Raw genomic sequence first — 18,750 nt, 5'->3', positions numbered from 1 at the left:
AGCGCCAGTGAAACAGCATTGAGAAGAGTTGCTACTCAGTGAAGCTGTGTTGATCACAGCAGGCTCCACACCTGGCTAAGCAGTTTCAATCCCCTGTGCGTGTGTGTGTGTCTGTGTGCCTTTCAAAAGGGAAGAGTAATCTACTCGCTAGACGTGTGTCTCTTGTAGTCCTTGGACGACCTTGAACAGTCATTTAACTTGTGTTTATTTGCCCATCCCTACCTGGACAGATATTACTTCTGTGGTTTGGAGTGTGGAGGTTGAATGGATGTCTCGGATTCGTTATGGATGAAAAGTGTTACTGAAATGTAAGGTATTCATACTGTCTCTTCAGACAGCTGATCAGAGTTCAGATTCACCTTCCTGTCTTGCTGCTTCTTGCTTCAAAGCCATTTGGACACTTGGATTGTGCGGGAAGTCGGAAGGCAGTAATAGCATGGCTGATGCAGACAGTTGTCACAGCCTTTGCTCAGATTCACTTCTTAGCACTTGCACGGCTGTTGATAAGGTGCTGTTATGCTGGTATTGTGTTATTCCTAATCTGTCTTTGGCCTGCAAAGGGTCCAGCAGCATCAGTTTCTCTGACACCTCAGCAGGCTCTCTGGATACCTCATTACTCTTTTCAGGAACGGAGCATTGCAATCCCCTTACTGCGTTACTGTGGAGCTCACCTGCCTGTGCCAGCCCAGTTACTGTAAGCTGAGAGCTCAGAACGAGGGTTGCAGTTTTGCTCACCAGTTACATGAAGCACCTATTACCACAACAATAATACAATATCTCCTGAAACCATTCACCTTTTATTTATTCTGTTTAAGACAGCAAAACCTTGATTTCCCACTCTTCAAATTCTCTCTTCTCTAGGCCCACAGGAGAGGGAGTGGGACAGGCCAGCTGTGGCCATGGATTTGGGAAACCTGGAGGTTTGGTTCCTTGGTGCATCAATTCCAGTGACTTGGCTGTGCTCATTTCACCACTACCTCCTCCATTTTAACTTTAATCCTTGCTGCAGGCAGCACCTGATTGTTTCATTTTCAGATCTACCAGTTTTCTTCTGCCTTCTGCTGCTGTTCAGCCGAGGTGGGGGTTGGGATGTGGTATTCTGCAAAATGTCAAGGTCTCTTCCTGGAGAACTGACAGTATAGGTGTTTTATATGTACATGGGCTATCAGGATGAGACATTTCTACTCAGAAACATTGGCTGAGACAGACGGACATTCCTCCTGCCACAGAGAGACAGGCAGGCTTACTGTTGCCAAGCCTTGAAATATTTGGCATATTTTCTATTGCCCTAGTTTTGTGGAGTTGTACCTGAAGTTTTATAAGTATAGGAGAATTTTAGTTCTAGGTTTTTACTGAAAAAAAGAAAAAGGAAGGAATAAATAAAATACAATAAACTAACCCTCCTGCCCAGACAGAAGTGATGCAAGAATGTGACTCAATTGCTTAAAACCATAAGACAAATGAAATAACCTTAGTGTATTTCTAAACAGTTTCACAAATAAACCTTGTGGGTTTGTGGGAGTTTTTGACTTTCCTCGTAGGTTTTCAATATGTGAGGAGTCTGCAGTAGGGCTTCTTTTCTTGAGTGAAGGGATATTTGCAGCTCTCTAAGAATTCACGCATCTGCAGTGTCCCCTGCAAGCAATAATGAGCTGACCAAAACAATCAGTCTCCCTGAACTAGAAGAGCCCTGCATTTTTCAAATTTCTTTGCATTCTAATTTGTGTTTTTTCAGTTCCAGCTTTCCAGCCTTTCTTGCAAGCAGCAGCATCTCTTAATTTCAAGTGGGAGCCAAGATTTCTTGTGACAGTGTGGTTCAGGGTAGCGGTGTTTTGACATTTTCACAGTTATGTCATATATCATCACACCTCCCTATGAGCTTGCAACACCGTGTACACGGAGATGAACGTAATTATTCACAGAGTGGCCCTGTTAGAGTTTCGGACTCCCTGGCTGATCTAGAGGAGACCGACTGGCTCTGCAGGTCTGTGTCTGTGTTTCATGGGCTCACAGCAACATGCAGCTGCCTGTGCACTTCCACGTTGGTTCCATAGGCTGGCACCAAAGCACGTGTTCCTGAAATTACCGATGAATTCACAGACACCCACTCGCACCTCTGTGTCACCTGAGCGGAGGGACACATGCAGCCAGGCTCCCACAACAGAAAGCTTTCCAATAAAGCTGAAACACAGAGTTATTGTTTGTCCAACCACTGGCAAATGCACAGAGCCATTGTGTAGGTCCTGAAAGCCTGGGCACTTTATTCTCTGCAGACTGAATGGCAACCGCAGGTAATAATAACACAAGATTAAAAAAGCCAACATTATAGGGGCATTTACAACCCGCTGAGAGAATGAAATCCCAGCAAGGCTGAGCTGTGTCTCTAGTGATCCTGCGTTTTTACTGCTTGATAAGGAAATGATGGGCAGCTCTGGAGAAATGGCCACCACAGAGCAGATAAAGAGGAAGCAAGTTGGCTGTTCGAGTGCTGCAGTAAGTAATGGAAAAGCTGTCTGCAAATCAAGTGACCAGCCTGTCCTTCCCTGTACTGGGTGAACTGGGGGATGTATGTGTGCAAGCACACTGTTTCCTTCCCAGGCAGGCATTAGTGGGATCAGGATTGGTTTGTATAGTTCAGAGCCTTGTGTTTGGAGTTCTTTGGTCAGCATCATCCTGGCTGGTGCTTTGGTAGCTGTAAGCAGGAGAATTTACCCGCTGTTAATTCTCCACTCAGGAGAATTTACATGTGAGAATAAGACTGACTGTGGAAAAGAGGTGGTGGAATTAGCTTTCTGCCTGTGGGAGCAGACACTCTTTCTGTCAACTTAAATTTAGGGAAACAATAAATATTGAGCTTCCTGAATGCAAGTTCCAGTTCTAAGTCACAATAATGACAACTACCTTACACAATTTGAGCTCATCTGACACCATCTTACTTGTGGAATTTTATTATTTTCAAAACAAAGAAAGCCTACTCCACAAAAACACCACCAACAACAAAACAAAAAACAACAAAATCAAAAAAACAATGATTTTTAAGGAACAGCTCCTTGTCTTAAAAATCAAGTCTTTAATTCAGTGTTGGTTTTGATTTTTTTTTTTAACACAAATGTCCTATAAAATTCTTTGTGTACCTGTACCTACCTAAACAGCTTTGTATAAGACCCACTTTCCCCATGCACACATGGAAACTACTTGGTAAGTCAGAGTACCAGCCTGTAGCAAGATCCTCTCAGGATATGCCCAGGCTGCAGAATAATGATGGCAGATCAAAACAGCCCTAACCTTGCTAGCCTTGAGTATTTCTAGCAGGCTAACCCTGACAGTGCTGAGCCACAGGAATTTGTACCCACCTGTTCCAACAGGTCGTGCAGCTCTCTGCTACTCAGCAGGTTTCTGAGGCAGCATCTTACACATGTGACCTTGGTCTTTGGCATTAATTATGCAATGAGTGAAATGATGGAAGGTATTTTAAAGTACAAAACATGTTTTGCTACATGTCTGGGGCAGGTGTGATTTAATAACTGTACTTTTCCTTTCCATAAACATTCTCATCTGTTCAAATGTCTTGCTTTGCTTATGGCAGGCAACATGGCATGGAAATTTCTGGGCCCTGGGTGCTGTTTCTAGTGTGGGATATTATGGGGATTCAGAAATTCAGACTGCTTCATGGATTCATTTACTTGGATTAATGAATCTGTCTCTGCCTCTGTTTCCCCAAGAGTAATGTGAAGTTACTTACGTCAGAGGGATTTATGAGGGTTTTTTTATATTGGTCATTTTGCAGGGAGTGAAATTCAGTGCAGAGGGCTCTGCAGAAGGACGAAGTATTTGAGTTTATTCTCTTATCATCCTGGTTACAGAAAATTGGCAAATTCCTGTTTGAAGTCTCTTTAAACATGAAGTATAAGAATTCTTTGATTTTTTTTTTGTTCTCTTTCTTTCTTCCTTTTTTTTTTTGTCTCTCCTTCCTTTATGTGTTTTGTTTTTATTTAAAATGTTCCCTTAAACTGCAAACTGTTCAGGTTGTGACCTGAAGGCTCCTCTGTGCTGGCACAGATTTGCAGAAGGCAGCTGAGGGCTTGCTTTTCATCCACAGGTTGCAAGTGTGAAATTAAGTATATGTTAGTGGTAAGGTCTTCATGGGAAGAGAGTGTAAAGAGGTGTTGAGTGACAGTAGAAAAGAATGGCCTGTGAGGGAGGAAGAGAAGATGTAGCTAAAACTAAATATGATGCTTGCTTTTTTCCTGAACCTTTACAGGAGAAGCACGAGTGTGTTCCCAGTCCACAACTCCCTTGTCTCTTCCTCCCCCACCCCCCTCCCTTTTATTTTGCTCTCGCCCTCTGGAGCTGCTGTTTTAGGATGAGTTGGTTCCAAATAGACAGTACTTTCCAAGCAGATCAATGGACACCTAAGCAGCTGCACTGGTATCTATCATGAACAGACATGCTGCACAGTGAGGAAAATTACAAGATGGGACTGGCATCATTTGTCATATAAAAAAATACAAAGCTCCCCCTCCACTTGAGCAGCGTCCACAAGACAATTGAACGACACACTTAAAAGCTGTCTTTTCCAGTCTCTGAATACATTTTCAAAAGCTAACGTTAAACATTCCACTTTCAGGTCCTCTATAAAGAATGTGTTTTACACAAATGGAAGCAGGTCTCTGTCTTGACACAGATGCAGGACTATAAATTTGCAGGGGAGGTGATAGGAGATAATTATTTAGAAAAATTTTGTGGCTTATTCCAGCATCTGGTATTCTACTGGGGTGTCCTATGAAGAGGGATAGGGACAGGATGGAGTTAGAGAAATGCTGAGCTTGTTTTTCACTTGGTAAAGGTTTTTAATCTTGAAAGAAAGATTTGGAATTTACACAGGAAGAGACACTGAGAAATCAAGATGCATCTCCTAGTGTTCACCATTTTCCCTTTGTTTGCTCAGATCTACGGTTCATGTTGTAGGGCATTTTATCTGCTGGTCTCTTAATTGCACTGGTTGAGCTGGGTGCCAGTGGGCAGCTACTCAGAGCAGATCCCTGTTGCCTACGGACTGACTGTGACAGTGCCATGTTCAGGGCAGCTGAGCTTGCAGCTTCCCACAGGTGCTGCCTGGGTGTGCCTGTGGTTGGGCATCTCCATCTAATCTCATAACCGAACATCTCTGTGGCCTCCCAATCTGTTAGAGCGTCTCCGTTCCAATCCATATGTCATGCCCGGCAGGAGCACCCAGTGCTCTCCAACCCCTACTGCAGATGCCCTAACCAACGCTTCCCTGCTCCATGGCTTCTTGATCTCGTCAAAAAGGAGTGGCACAGTGAAATGTTTAGTGTTTCTTGACTTCTGAAATCTCTGTCCAAGAGGTGTGGCTCAGTCATTTGACTGTCTGGGTTCAAGTCATTAACATTTCAAAAGGGCTGTTAATTCTCTGTTTGGTTGCCTGAACTTGATAGAAGATTGTCTAATTAGGGTTTGGTGAGGTCCAGCCAACCAGACATTTCTTCCTTGAGATCTAATCAGATCTTGCAGCTCCTGGGACCAGATATTTCAAGATACTTGAAGTTTGGCAAGAGTTAGACATATAATTAATTCTTTACAATCTGATACTCAAATACTGTAAATGCTCAGTCAGCAAGAAGCTTCTGGAGCAGGAGAATTCAGTGCTGAGTCAAACAGGCTGATTCTGCTGAAATAATTTCAGTTTCTGGTTTGTACCTGGGTAGGGGAGGGTAGTCTTCCAAAATAATATTTTTACTCTTTTTAATTTTACTTGTAGTTGCCCCTAGTCTTTGGGAGGTGTTTCACAAAAACAGGTAGAAGTCTTATCTCACATCTATCTGCACACAGACCAGAGAATTTCCAGTTTCCCCTTGACTCTATAATCACTGATTTTTGCCTCCTCAGCCAGAAGAAAAGGAGAGCGACATCTACACCCATGTGGATGAGATGAATACAGCTATCACACAAATAAAATTACTGGCTGCTGAGTAGCAACAGCTTAATGAAAATGTGAAGTGTTAAACAAATAAAACCAGTCAAGCTCATAATACTTGTGTGTGGAATTTCACTGTATCACTGAACAAAAATAGAATTAGGCGTAGAAAAAAGATATCTGGAGAAGTTTCTGCTTGCCTCTGTTCTTGGTGTATGAAGCCGGACTAGACAGGGTTGAAGCATACTTTAAATGCAGACGTGAGATCCTGACCCAAAGAGGTATTCTCTTTATCCAGACCAGGAGCCTGCTAAAGCAAGACAGAAAGGAACGAGATAAAGGAACAAGATAAAGCATCAGATTTCCTCTGAAGTCTAAATGCAAATTATACAGAGGAATGGATCCCTTGAGAACTGAATTTTTGCATTTCTTTAGCATCTTCTCTTGGTGAATAATTATCATACCTCTGTGGTTGGTAAGTGGCATTACTTTTAGCTACAGAAAGGAAAACTGAGATGGGGATTTATTTCAGCTGCTGGAAAAAGTTGGGAGGTGACTGAAGTAGAGCCTAGGACTGGCTTATTCACTCCAGGCAGTGCTCACCCTCTTGGAGTGCACAGGAAAACTGCAGGGTTTAGTAACACTGGCAAGCACCTGGTGAAATCCCCAGTATGGGAATTTAACTACCACCATCGAGGTCCCACGTCTCAGAGGCACAGTGCCATACCTGAAGTGTTTTTGGCTGTTCTTAGCACTCTACCTGAGGACTGGACTTTCCTGTGCTTCTATCTTCATGAAAATTTCTGGAGCTAAAGACATGCTCATTAGAACTAGTGCAGGTTAGTAATATATCCTGGCATGAGTTCTGGAAAGGAAAAATGCAGTATGTAAATCTGGGATCAGCTTGTGAAGAAGCCCTGCAGCCAAGGAACTGCTATATTTGCCTCCAAACAAAATTACATCCTCTTTCCCTGTCTCTCCCATCTGTCTGTGTGGAGCTGTGAACAGTCAGTGAATGGGATGGGATGATCCCTAAAATTTGGGAGGACAGCTGGAGTTGCTCCTTCTATCTCCCGTCTCTGTCTTCCTCCACCTGCTCCCTGATGGCATTTCTTCACAAATAAAGCATGTCTCAGCTAGGCTTGGTCTCAGGTTATGTGGAGTCACTGATGTATTGAAGATTTTGTGTCTGAGTCACATGGAGCTTTAATGTACTGGGGAATTAGAAATGTTCTAGGAGTTTAAATTATAAATGCCTTTTTCTTTCTGGGTGACCTTGTGAAATTTCCTTGCACCAGACCTGTATCTTGCCATCCTGCTGCCTTTATCTAATTTGTTTTTTGTGTATGTTACTGACATCCAGTGAAGTGTAATTTGTTTGAGAAGTGGCACTTGTTATAACAAGGATCCTGCTAGTAATCCCTGCATTGAATCCCTATATACACAACGTTCCAGGAATAATTAAAGTCACAAACTTCAATCTTGTGGGATGCACAGGGGAAACCTATCCTGAAATGAGGCTTGCCATATCTGACTTTTCTACTTCCAGTGCTTTTTAGCACTGTAAGATTTGCTATTTTTGTTCCAGGACTGAAGTAGATTTAAGAGGAAGTCTGACATCCTGAATTTACACATCCTAACAACAGTGTTCATCAGTCAGTCTTCTTACCATGTCCTTTCTCTACCCCTTCTCTCTATTAATTTTCCTCAATAGTCTGTAGGGATCATTTGCCAGCCTGATTCAAATTCCTGCACCTCTCTGGCATCTTGTTTTATAACATCTTGCATCATGTACTTTCCATTTCTGTAATCCATTTAATCCAAGATACTGAGATGGCTTTGCAGGTATTTATTTCATTTCTTTCTTCCTCGTGTAAGGAGGTAACAGGTAATTTATACAACTTAATCCAAAGTCTCTTGGCTTTTAGGGTTATTTTTTCCTTTTATTTTCCCACTGATTATTCTGGAGGCTGGTAGCAAGAGCAGGAAAGAAAGTACAGAGAAGTTGCCAATATTTGTGTCTATTGTTTCATTACCGTGTGCCTAGACCATGGCTTGGTAGTTCAGCAGTTAAACCCCTGCAGCCAATGTCCCCCAGCAAATGTTCTGTTGCTTCTCCTTAATTTTTGGAAGTGTTGGGCTTAGGGTTTGAAATAATGAAATACTGTTGCATAAGTAAGTGGTTTTCCATTCCGTTTGGCTCTGGAATCGGATATTCACAGTTGGGTGAAGTTAATTTTAATCCTCACAAAACCAGAGCTGGATTTGTACAAGTTGTCTTTGTTCTGCTTTAGAAACACTCTGTGCCTTCTGGATCCCTTTATCCCTCCCAGAGGCTAATCCACGAGCTTGCAAAACATTTGGGATGACTCTAGTTGCAGGATGGAGGGGTGTCCAGTGTTATCTCCTTTCCCTCCTGCATTGCCTTCTGCCATTCAGTCCAGAAAGGCACGGTTTGGACTGTGCAGTTTCTGATGTGTACAGATGGTGGGACATAATTATCTTCCTCTGAGATACAGTCACTGCACTGGCTGTAAAGAGAGAGGGGCACAGTCCTAATGGGAAATGATTTTAAAGCAATCTTGACCAAGTCTAGTGGCACCATTTCAGAGCACTTAAAACTCAGCCAGGCCTTCATGGCACTTGTGATATGTCCACTTCATGTGGTGAGAGGCATTGGGATTAACACTTGTTGAGGGTTAAAAAAATCCACGATGAACTGCAGCATTGGCTTTGGGCAAGCGTTGTGTGCTGCCACAGGGGAAAGGCACTGACAGAGCCCAGGCTTGATTATTATTGTTCTTGATACTGATTTGGAAAAACTCAAGGCTCTCACAGAAACAATAAGCTAGCAGTCATGAAATCTGCCACCTTGGGCTTCCTGTGCTACAAGAGCTGCTCCTCTGTCCCCCAGCTTGATTCCTGCAGAGGCAAGAGAATTGTTCCCATTTCCCAAGCAGGTAGCTGGGCAGATAGAGATGCAGTCCCCAGATCAGAGCCAGATCACTGGTGGATGCACTGTTGGTTTACTTGGGAAGTTAAGGCTTCAAAAATGTTCTGTCTTTCAAGGCAAATTTGGTCAAAGGTTGTTTAATAGCAAATACTAGTTTGTGTTATGTTACAGAAAGACAGGCTTCGGTCTTCTCTGGTGCCTGCTGGGGTTGTGCTCAGGAGCAAGGTGAGGAGAAGGATTTCAGCAGAGCTGATGGAAGGTGGCAGTCAGCAGTTGTAGGTCATATTAAGGGGCTCTGGCAGGTCTGTTGGGATCAGCCCAGGACTAAAAAGCAAACACCATTTCACATACGCAATCTTCTGTGTATCAGTCCTTTCCAGAAGCACAATAGCCCAAGCTGTGCAGGTTAGCAAAGCTCTAAGCTGGTACCTGGGAGAGCAAGAATAACTAGTAGTGAAATGCTCTATGTCTGATTTTCATCCTTTGAGCTCTTTTGTAATGTTATTGGAAAATAAAAATTGTTTAAATAATGGAACAGACACAATGAAATTGTGCAGTGATGCAGAAGGGGTTGAGGAAGGGTTATTCCTTTCTTTCCATTATTTTTCTCCTGACTTGCCTCCCAAATGTGGGTGGAACCTACATGTCAGGCGCTAGTGACATCAGCCTGGCCCGGTGGCTTTTCTTAATGGCAAGAATGAGATTAAATGCAATTAACATTGATTAAGCAAAAACTGCCCTCGGTTTGTATGTGGATTAATTAACAGTCATCCTTTCAGCAGCAGCTCTTTGCAGAGCCTTGTTTGTTCCTTCTAGCCCTGCTCTTTTCTAGCATGCGTCCAAAATCAAAACACTGAGCTTGTTCCCTATTGTGATGTCTGGGGTTAACAGCTCAGCAGGGAGATGCAGCCCCCAACCAGGATGATTTTTTGTGCAGTCTGCTGACTGCAGAGCTGCTCAGTCAGTGGCAAAATATTTCCTGTTAAGCAAGGCTAATGACAGGAGCTCTCTGCAAGTTAGAACAATGATCAGAACAATTGTCTGGAGGAAATCAGTGTTATAATGCATGAACAAACAGGTGAGTCTCAGAACAGCTGGAGATTAGTTGTGCTGGTAAATAACTTTGTGTTTGGGTGATGCAGAGCAATGGGGAGGTGTAAAGGCAGAGCAAAGCAAGCAGTATGTAGGCTCTTGTGAGCTGAAGGAGAGGGAGGAGGAAACCAGAAAAACTGTTGCTGTTCCTAGCACTCTGTTGGTGGGATTTGTAGACCAGGAGACTTCCACGTGAAAGTGCTTTCTGGGATGTTCTGACAATGCATCTGGTGAATTTTTTGAGAAGTGCCTTTTCTGCTGTCAAGCCAACTTTGAAGACACCATCTGGGGAAGTAGCCAAGAAGTCACTGGGTGAGCTTCCCTGCTTTGCAGAACTATTAACACCAGTACAGAGAAGAGGGAAAACAAAACTCTCTTCATAGCTTTTTGAATTAATGTTTTTTGTTGCTGCCAGGCATGCTCCTGGCCCTCCTTATTCCAGTCCCAAGGACAGCAACTGTTGGACTCCTGAAGGATGAGAGAGACAGAGAGGCTTTTCTGTGCAATAACTATAAGGCACAGAAGTGCTGTGATCCATTAGTCAGCACAGCTGCTCCACAAAATAGCCAATACTCTGAGTGTAACAGAACAAATTGCACATAACCAAAAAATACCTACAGCATACATCAAACCAAAGTGACTCAAATATCTCTTGCAGCGCTTTGGGGTGCTAATAGCCCTGCAACAAATGCCTCATCCTGTGTAAAGGCCTTGAACACCCATCTTAGGGTAGGTCAGGATTTTTGTATTTTGTTTGTGCCTCTTTCCACACTAACTGAGATGAAAAAGTTGTGCGGTCATGTTGCTGAGGTCTGCTGTCTGCCAACAGGTATTCTGATGTTGAGAGCTGCCTGCACATGGCAGGGAACTAGGAACTATGGAGATTAATTTCTACTTTGTCACTGACACTCCAAATGCACCAAGTCATTTATCATGGGGATCTGCTTTCTGATTTCTTCATAGCTACACAGTGCCCATATGTGTGAGCACTGTGATGGGACTGCTTAAAGGGATGTTACAACAAAGGCAAGGCACATGCTGGAGCAAACTTGCAGGGTTTACCCTGTGAGACTAACGGCTGGTTAAATAAATATGTCTTGACTTGGTTGAGGCTTGGCAAACAGCGTCTCTGGCAAACATTGAGGGGAGGAAGTTCTTCAGGATCTGGCTTTTCAAGGAGGGAGATTCCTCTGCTGGCTGAGAGCCTCAGCAAGGCCGAGAGCTGAGGCACAGAGCTGACCAGTAGCTGAGGGAGGTGGAGAGGATGCTGCAGATTCACCAAGCAGCCCTGAGCTTCTGCACTGGGATGCAGGCTGAGAAAGAAGGAACAGGACAGAGGAACAGGTGCATTAGAAAATCTTGCTGAAACTTGCTCGCCCTGGTGCTGGGTACCAAGGCCTCAGCTCTGTTAGAGGACAAGGACAGTGTTAGGCATTGACTGGACTCCCTTCTCAGTGGGGGAGAGGTTTGTGGAACAGATCTGCTTGCAGAGGTCAGCCCTTTCTCCTCACTCAACTGGAACCAGAACTGGAAAGCTACTGGCTACAGGCTCCTGCTCGAGGTAAGTGTTTTAACAACCTGGTAGCATCTTGCAGAGAGGATTCTAGGTTGAAAGAAAATGGAGGGATGCCAAGTCTGCACTGGCATGGTTGCAAAGGCAGGTGGGGTTAAAACGTGGACAAAGAATGGGTTTAGTCTCAGAGACATGGTGTCTCTCAGCCCATCAGTTCTGGATCCAGAATCACTGTGCAAAAGATTTTGAGGAGGTTTAGAGATCCAGAGTGAGATGGAACCTGATGTTTTTGCACAAGGATTGTTTGTGAGCCTCCAGCTCAATGCATATCTGGTATGTGGGTAGGTTAGGCTGGAAAGAATTCATTGAGGTTAAGAACTGTCTGTTTTCATTTTCTCCTGAAATAAATAAAAATATTATAGAATCATATAATGGTTTAGTCTGGAAGGGACCTTAAAGATCATCTAGTTCCATCCCCCCTGCCATGGGTAGAGACACCTGCAACTAGATGAGGTTGAAATATGTAGTTATGATTTTGAACATGAAATTGTGTACCTATGATGTTCTTTAAAAGTGTTTAAAAAAGGAGGTTTTACTGTCTTCCAGAAGGGTTAACCACTGAGTAGCCACAGAAGTGATTTTGTTTTTCTTTCTTTTCTTTTTTTCCCCCCCACAAAATGTAGCATTGGTGGACACTTTACTGAAGCGTTACAATGTGAATACAGCAATTTACTTCATTGCAAAATTGATCCTGAGTTGTTACTGCTTCATTCCTTGCAATTTCTGTGAGTGCTATTGGAGTTTTTAAAATATATTGCTCCATGCATAACTTCTAAATCAGTAATGGTGAGAAAAATTACCTGGAAAATTAGAGTCAGTGAAGTATTATTGATGGTTCATTTGTCAGATTTCTGCATAACCGTTGTCTAAATAATTTGGTGAACAATTTTCTCTTTATTCTTGAGTCCTTTGAAACTTTTCCAATTCATTGTTGTCAGAGATGGGGCTATCTTTGGAGATTCAAGGCCAGCATATTCAGTCTACAATGGCTATGTATCAGCCAATATTAGCCTGCTGTGCAGAAGCAGCCCAAATGACATCCTCACCTTCTGACAGACAGTGCCAAGTGTGCTAGCTTCATTATTTTGTGATGTTTTCCATTCTGATCCACACTGAAGAAAGCACAGCTCCTCTCCTCAGAAAGGCAAATATCTGGAGAGTAGAACTGAGTAGAACTGAGCCGTAATAAAAATGGGCAATGAGACTGTATGCAGTGGAGTGTTCAGTTGTCTTTCTCTAGTTGGCTTTAGCTGGGTCATCTTAACATGGATTGGTACTGTCTGCTCTGCAAAAGGAACCTGCATGTATCCAGAGCAGGGGAAAAAAGTAGCCTGTTGATGGGCTTACCCTCTGTGGTTCTGCTGTTCCTGTAGCACTGACACAATGATGCCATTGCTGCTGCAGGAGAGCTGATTGCCCACATTGTGAAGTGGGATCCAACACTGATTTTTCAGATCCTCAGAGGGAGAGGTGTTACCATGGTGTCATGTGTTTTGTCATCCAGTGCTGATGGCATTTGATTTCTTTGATGTTATAGATGCGATAAGATAAAAATAGGAAGAGACCACAGCAGACTTTGCAGTCTCCATCCTAAACACGTTGGAAGCTTTCTGTCTTATAATAACCCTCAGAAGTTCACAGCTCATATGCGGATACCTGCAGGGTCTGAGGAGGTACCTCTTAGTAGGTTTCTGTCGGGACAAAGCAACGTGATTTTGCTTTGCATTTTAGGAGGGCTTGGGTCTCAATATGATAAAGGCTGTCAGACATGTCAGGAGTTAGGGTGGTCTCTGAGTCCCCATCTTTCTTCTTCTCACTTCTCTGGTGCTTTTATATTGATCCTGATCCACGATGAGAGAGTGGGGGGAGTGTGTGTGTGTGTGTTTGATGGCAGTTAATCAAAGTGCTCCTATGTCCTGCTGAGGCAGGACTTAGTGTGGGGCTGCACTTACTCTTGTGACCTCACTGCTCCAAGGCTTGCCTGGAGCCACAGCTGTTCTCTTCCACTGTAGGCCAATGGGTTCACAGTCCTGATCATTGCAACTGACCATATGTTCTTGATCACCAAATCAGCCGTACCTTTGTGACCATGAGCTGTTTTGCTTCCACAGTCCTCTCCCCTTGAATACCTTGTGTTTTACAGTAGGTGAAACCTGATGATTTTTCTGTGGGATTTTCACCCTGCCAATGCCACTTTTTCATTTCTGATGGCAACATTTCCAAGTCAAGAGCTGCATAACTAGCTTGCTATCTTTTTCTTTTGTCTCCTTTTTTCTCTAGGAGCTGTTAGTTAATTCTGGATAAACATCGTCCACCAAAGAGCAGAGAACAGGGACCACAGATGCCCTTGGAAGCCCCAGCATCCTTCTGGACAGACACTGACCAAAACCAGTGCCTTCTGCCCTCTATGACCAAGACAATACAACATGATTCCTCTTCTAACTGCCTGCATGCATCAGTCTCGGTGGACATTCCTGGAGTTGGGAGAATGGTCCCAGGACAGGGGGATGCTATAGTTTCTTTTCATTGTTTTGCAGTGTAAAGAATTGTGTTGATGCCAGATGCTTCCAGCACAGCTTGTAGCTTGGGTCTTGCCCCAACATGAGCCTGGTTCACTCAGTTCTAATTTTGGTTTTGCCAACCTACATCTGAGTTTCAAGAGCTGTTGCCTCTGTTTGTTTGCTTTGGAGAAAGGGGTCCGAGGTATTTGGAAGTAACCCTGAGTAGCTTGCTAGGATTAACTGTTCCTAGTATGCTCCCATTGGTTACACCAGCAGGCACGTTCCTTCCCTTCCAGATTCCCTCCTAAACAATAAAATGTTTAATGGTCACTATGTGCTGTGACATACTTTCAGTCTCATGAGGTTGTAAACTGCTGTTTTCTGCCTATTGCCGATGCCAACAAAAACTCCAAATGAGGGTGAGGAATAGCAGTATTTCAAGTTACAGTTTATAAATCACAAAACTTGTTCATATTGGTCCCAGGATGACTGGCTTATTTGAAAGTACTTGGTTGCAAAGTCCTGGCTGAAGGGAGCTGGTGTTAGGGACTCATACTGGGAAAACCTTTGCCTGTTGGCTACAGGGCCCAAGTTATCTTTCTTTTCATGAGCTCTTGTGTGCAGTTCCTGCTGTGTCTGCCATAAATCACCATCCCTTTCACCTTTGTGCTCTATGTTGAGCCCTCTTCTTGCTGCTTGAGGAATGGAGGAAGCTGGATGCCTCTGGAACCTTATTCTCCTAGAGGTAGGTGTGGCAGAATTGTAAAAGGCCTGTCAGCAAACCAGGGGAGCAGGTCTAATTTGGTAACCTGATTCCTTTTCTCTGGGTAGAGCTTCTCTGTCTGGCAGCATTAGCTTTTTGTGTCCTCTCTGACTGTATCTGACAGGTTTTGAAGAATGTGAACATGGATTTTTGGAGGTTGTGTCAGAGTTTAATGCAGTGTTTATGAAAATGAATGAGGGGGGCTGAGAATTGTTTTCTGTGTTATATTCTGCTTCGTCTCTTTTTTCTTTAGACAGCAACTTGGTGCTTTACATCTTCATTAAAGCAACAAAATGCCTTTCCTTCTTATTGAGAGCTGATGCCACAACACTTTTCATCCTCAGAAGTGATGTTTGCTTACGCATGGCTTATCTCTGTTACCCTCAGACCTTGCAAAAATTCCAGCTCTGCATCTTTGTGTAGGTCAAACTTGCTGTCCCCAAGTGAGGAAGAGCAAGTTTTCCAAAACAAAGTAGGACAATTAGTGCCCTCAGATCTGTTGGAGCAGGACTGAGTGGGGTTTTGCTGCTGCTTCCATGCCAGCTTTTGGATCTGCTTGGGGTAGCCACAGAACCTCTGACTCTGCAGGCAGAGATTTAGAGCACTAAGGTCTGTCCCTGACTAGGTTTGAAATTATTGTTGGTCTGAAGAGAAAAGTATGGATTTTGTCTCTTCCTCATTTTCCTCTTGCCCCTATCCAGCATTGCCTTGGCATGAGCAATTTGCATGTTATTATTTCAGCTGCCCTAAATTGGGGGGAACTGTGATGCCAGGGCTGATTATTTGGCGGCACTGGGCAATTTTCCCTGTTAGGCAACTGTAATACATTTTCATGTTCTTTTATAATGAGCTTTATTTACCAAATTGGCAATTCCTCTGTTGAGAAATAACTGATTACAGCATTCAGGGAGTTGCTGTCATCTCAAGATACGCAGGTGTCTGTGGAACATAAACAGATGTGATCTTTCAGACAGTGAACTCGATAGAGGGTGGTGGGGGGAAATCAGCCATAAAATCATAAATGTAACAGCTACAGCTAATGTTGGCCAGGTGCATTGCGGCTGTTTGCAGCCCAACAAGGACAAAGTGGCACTCGAAGGCCATCCACTACCTCCAGATGAGTGACTGCTTGGTTGTTAGCTGAAAATACACCTCTTACCTGTCACTGCACTTCAATACTGGCTTGCCTAACTCAGTCTCCAAAAGTTTCTGAGGACAGACATTCATTTGTGGAGCCGCTTTGAAATGAGAAACTCCTCTGTCCTACTGTGTTGGGTTTGATTTTAGCTTACTCTGTGCTGAATATCTACAAACCTCTTGGTGATCATGTCCATGGGGACTGTGGTCCCATCTGCCTTTCAGTCAGTTCCTTTCCTTTGGTGTTTCCTAGTGCCCAGGAGCAGTTTTGTTGCTGCTGTTGCCCTAAACACCAGCTCAGACACCTGAGTCTGGGGGAAAATACGATCACCAGGGATATCAATAGGAAACTGTTGAAGTTCAGTTGCAGAGTCTCAGCTGCTATCCAAGTATCCAGGTAACAGAGCTCCTTGAATGAATGTTTTCTCTTCCCCCTCATTCTTTGCTGCTCCAGTAGTACCAAGGCCCTTGCAAAGAAAAAAGAAGCCCTGCACCTTCTCCTAGGCTCCCTCTCCTTAGGTTTCTCCTTGACTGCTTGTTGGATATTCAGAGCCATTTTTTTCTGTGCAAGATTATGACAGCAGGTATCAGTTGTGCTCCAGAGTGGCTGAGATCATTGTTCCTGGAGCCTGGTGTCCAGTGTTGAATAGATGTCCTTTCCACACCACTACCACCACAGCTAGCATTAACGGACAGCTAGGATAGCAGGATAAACAAGGTCTGAATCTATTGTAGAAGCTGAATTAGAGGCAGTTTCCTCCAAATGCAACTTTGAGGTGGGGTGGAGGCAGCCAGCCATGCTGCTGTCTGTGCTGCATGTGCTGGATAAAAAACAGCTTTTTTGTCCAGGAATATCTGCAACCTGTTTAACCAGCTAAAACCAAACCTACCCATGGCCAGGTGCAGCTTGGCCACAGTGCTTCCTTCAGCTGAGCAGGGCATGTCCATTTTGCTTGCCTGGTTATTGCAGTTCTCTGTAAACTGGGTAATTTTGTGTACAAATGCATCCAGTGATTTGGATGCAATGTGCACAATTGTGGTAATTTCATGTGAAAATACAGCTTGCAGAGTGCCTGCTTTAAGAGTATGAATTGTTTTAAAACTTGCCAGATGAATGGAAAGAACAACCTTTTTATTCATGCATAATTTCTTAGCGTTGCAGGAAGGGAAAAGAACAAAACCAGAGAAGTTAGAGAAGATACAGGAAATAACAGAACTGATAAAAATTTTCCAGTAGGCTTCAATAGCTTTGTAAATGAAACATTCAACATGCAGCACTTTGAGATTCCAGTGTGCGAGAACATCACCAGTGCTCGAAGCACCGAATTTGTGATCTTGCATAAAAACTCAACCCGTTGTCTCCTGTTGTTAATATTTCACACTTGACTTTGCAAGATGCTTTATCTAATATCCTCTCTGCATTTAGGCAGCTACCTTCTCTGCCTTGTCCATAACAGGAGAAGCAGAAGGAGGAAGGCAATTGCCAAGTGTGTCTGTAATCTGTGTAGGAGGGTTTTGTGTAGCTGTAGGGGGAGAGGAGTAAGTCTCATTTCCTATTTTATAGTCTGCTGGGTCCTGTGATCTCATGCTGTGTGCTCCTTTTCCAAGCAGAATTTTTCAATTTGTCTTTCAAGTTGTTGTTATTTTTTATTTGCAAACTGGTTAAAAGTGTTTGTCTGTAACTCGTTGATAAATTATTTGTGTCTGACTCCCTCGGGTGCTTCACTGCCAGTCTTGTATGTGTCTCCAGACCACCTTTTTCTTCTCTTGTCTTGCCCCCCCACTGGGCTGTTGCATCCAGCACTGAAGCATTATCAGTCCTTTTTTGGAACCCATGGGAGCCTGAAGGGCTGTTCAGTGTCCTGTGACATGTAACCACACACCTGCTCCCATTCATGTGATTTTTTCCTTGTCCAAATTTGGGTGTGACATTCCTGAACTGATTCACCTGCCTTGTCAGCCCCATCAATCTGGTCTTGGTGTGTGTTGGGTTCTCCTCACTTTCCCTGCTCTCAGTTCCTTGGCGGAGTGAAGGTTGATGTGAACTGAAGTGATCAGGCTGTATCACCTTTGAGCTGAGTAATGAAGCACCTTTGGCTGTAATGCTGCCCCTCCATCTCCCACTCTGGTGTGTAATTGTGCTGGCAGAGTGGTAGTTTTGCAGCCTGGGGCAAAGCCAGAGGAAGCAAATGGAGCAGCCACTGGTCTCAGGAGAGCTCCCTGTCAAAAGTATGTCTTGGGTTTAGTGACACATATGTTCTTTCAGACTTTATAAGGTCAGAGTATGGCAGAAAACTTTTCCTCTGTTGTCTTCCTAGGGAGAGCAGCAGCACACAAACTTTTCTTTCCAAGTTGAAATCAATTGTTCCCTCAGGGCTAAGTAACAAACTGTTCCTGTAGCTGATTTCCCCTTGTGAGTGGCCTAAATTAGATGCTCTCCCTGGTTGCCCTCATTGGAATGGCTTGTGCTTTATGCAGCCATTTCGCTTGTGCCATTTCCTACAAGATGTTGATAGCACTTGTCTGGTTCCTACTGCCCTGTGTTCTGTATGGGAGCTATTGCATGGCAGGCTGCTGTTACAGGGAGTGTAGGAGAATAGGCAGCAGGGACCTGGAATTTCATTTTGATTCCTACTTTGCACCCTCCTTTGTTTTCAGAAAGTGTGTTTAAAAATAATTTCTGGTATCTTTGGAGCAGGTTTGCTAATTGACATGAGTTGAAGCAAAGCCCTTTGGCTCACTTGGATCTTTTTGAGGAGTTAGAATCTGTTTGCCTCCTTATGGATCCCTGAAAAC

At 43.7% G+C, this 18,750-nt stretch overlaps 1 protein-coding gene across 1 annotated transcript in view; it reads left to right on the top strand.

Moving 5' to 3' along the window:
• The window catches only part of CHCHD6 (coiled-coil-helix-coiled-coil-helix domain containing 6), a 114,682-nt gene extending 100,295 nt beyond the window's left edge, over nucleotides 1-14,387 (top strand). The window contains exon 8 of the mRNA XM_063412067.1: nucleotides 13,834-14,387. Within this exon, the coding sequence (XP_063268137.1) occupies nucleotides 13,834-13,857 (24 nt within the window). The 3' untranslated portion in view covers nucleotides 13,858-14,387. The remainder of the gene's footprint in view (nucleotides 1-13,833) is intronic.
• Nucleotides 14,388-18,750: the final 4,363 nt, after the last annotated feature.

The sequence above is a fragment of the Prinia subflava genome, chromosome 14, assembly GCF_021018805.1.
Source record: "Prinia subflava isolate CZ2003 ecotype Zambia chromosome 14, Cam_Psub_1.2, whole genome shotgun sequence".
NCBI classification, from domain to species: domain Eukaryota; kingdom Metazoa; phylum Chordata; class Aves; order Passeriformes; family Cisticolidae; genus Prinia; species Prinia subflava.
This window is presented reverse-complemented; position numbering and strand designations above follow the sequence as displayed.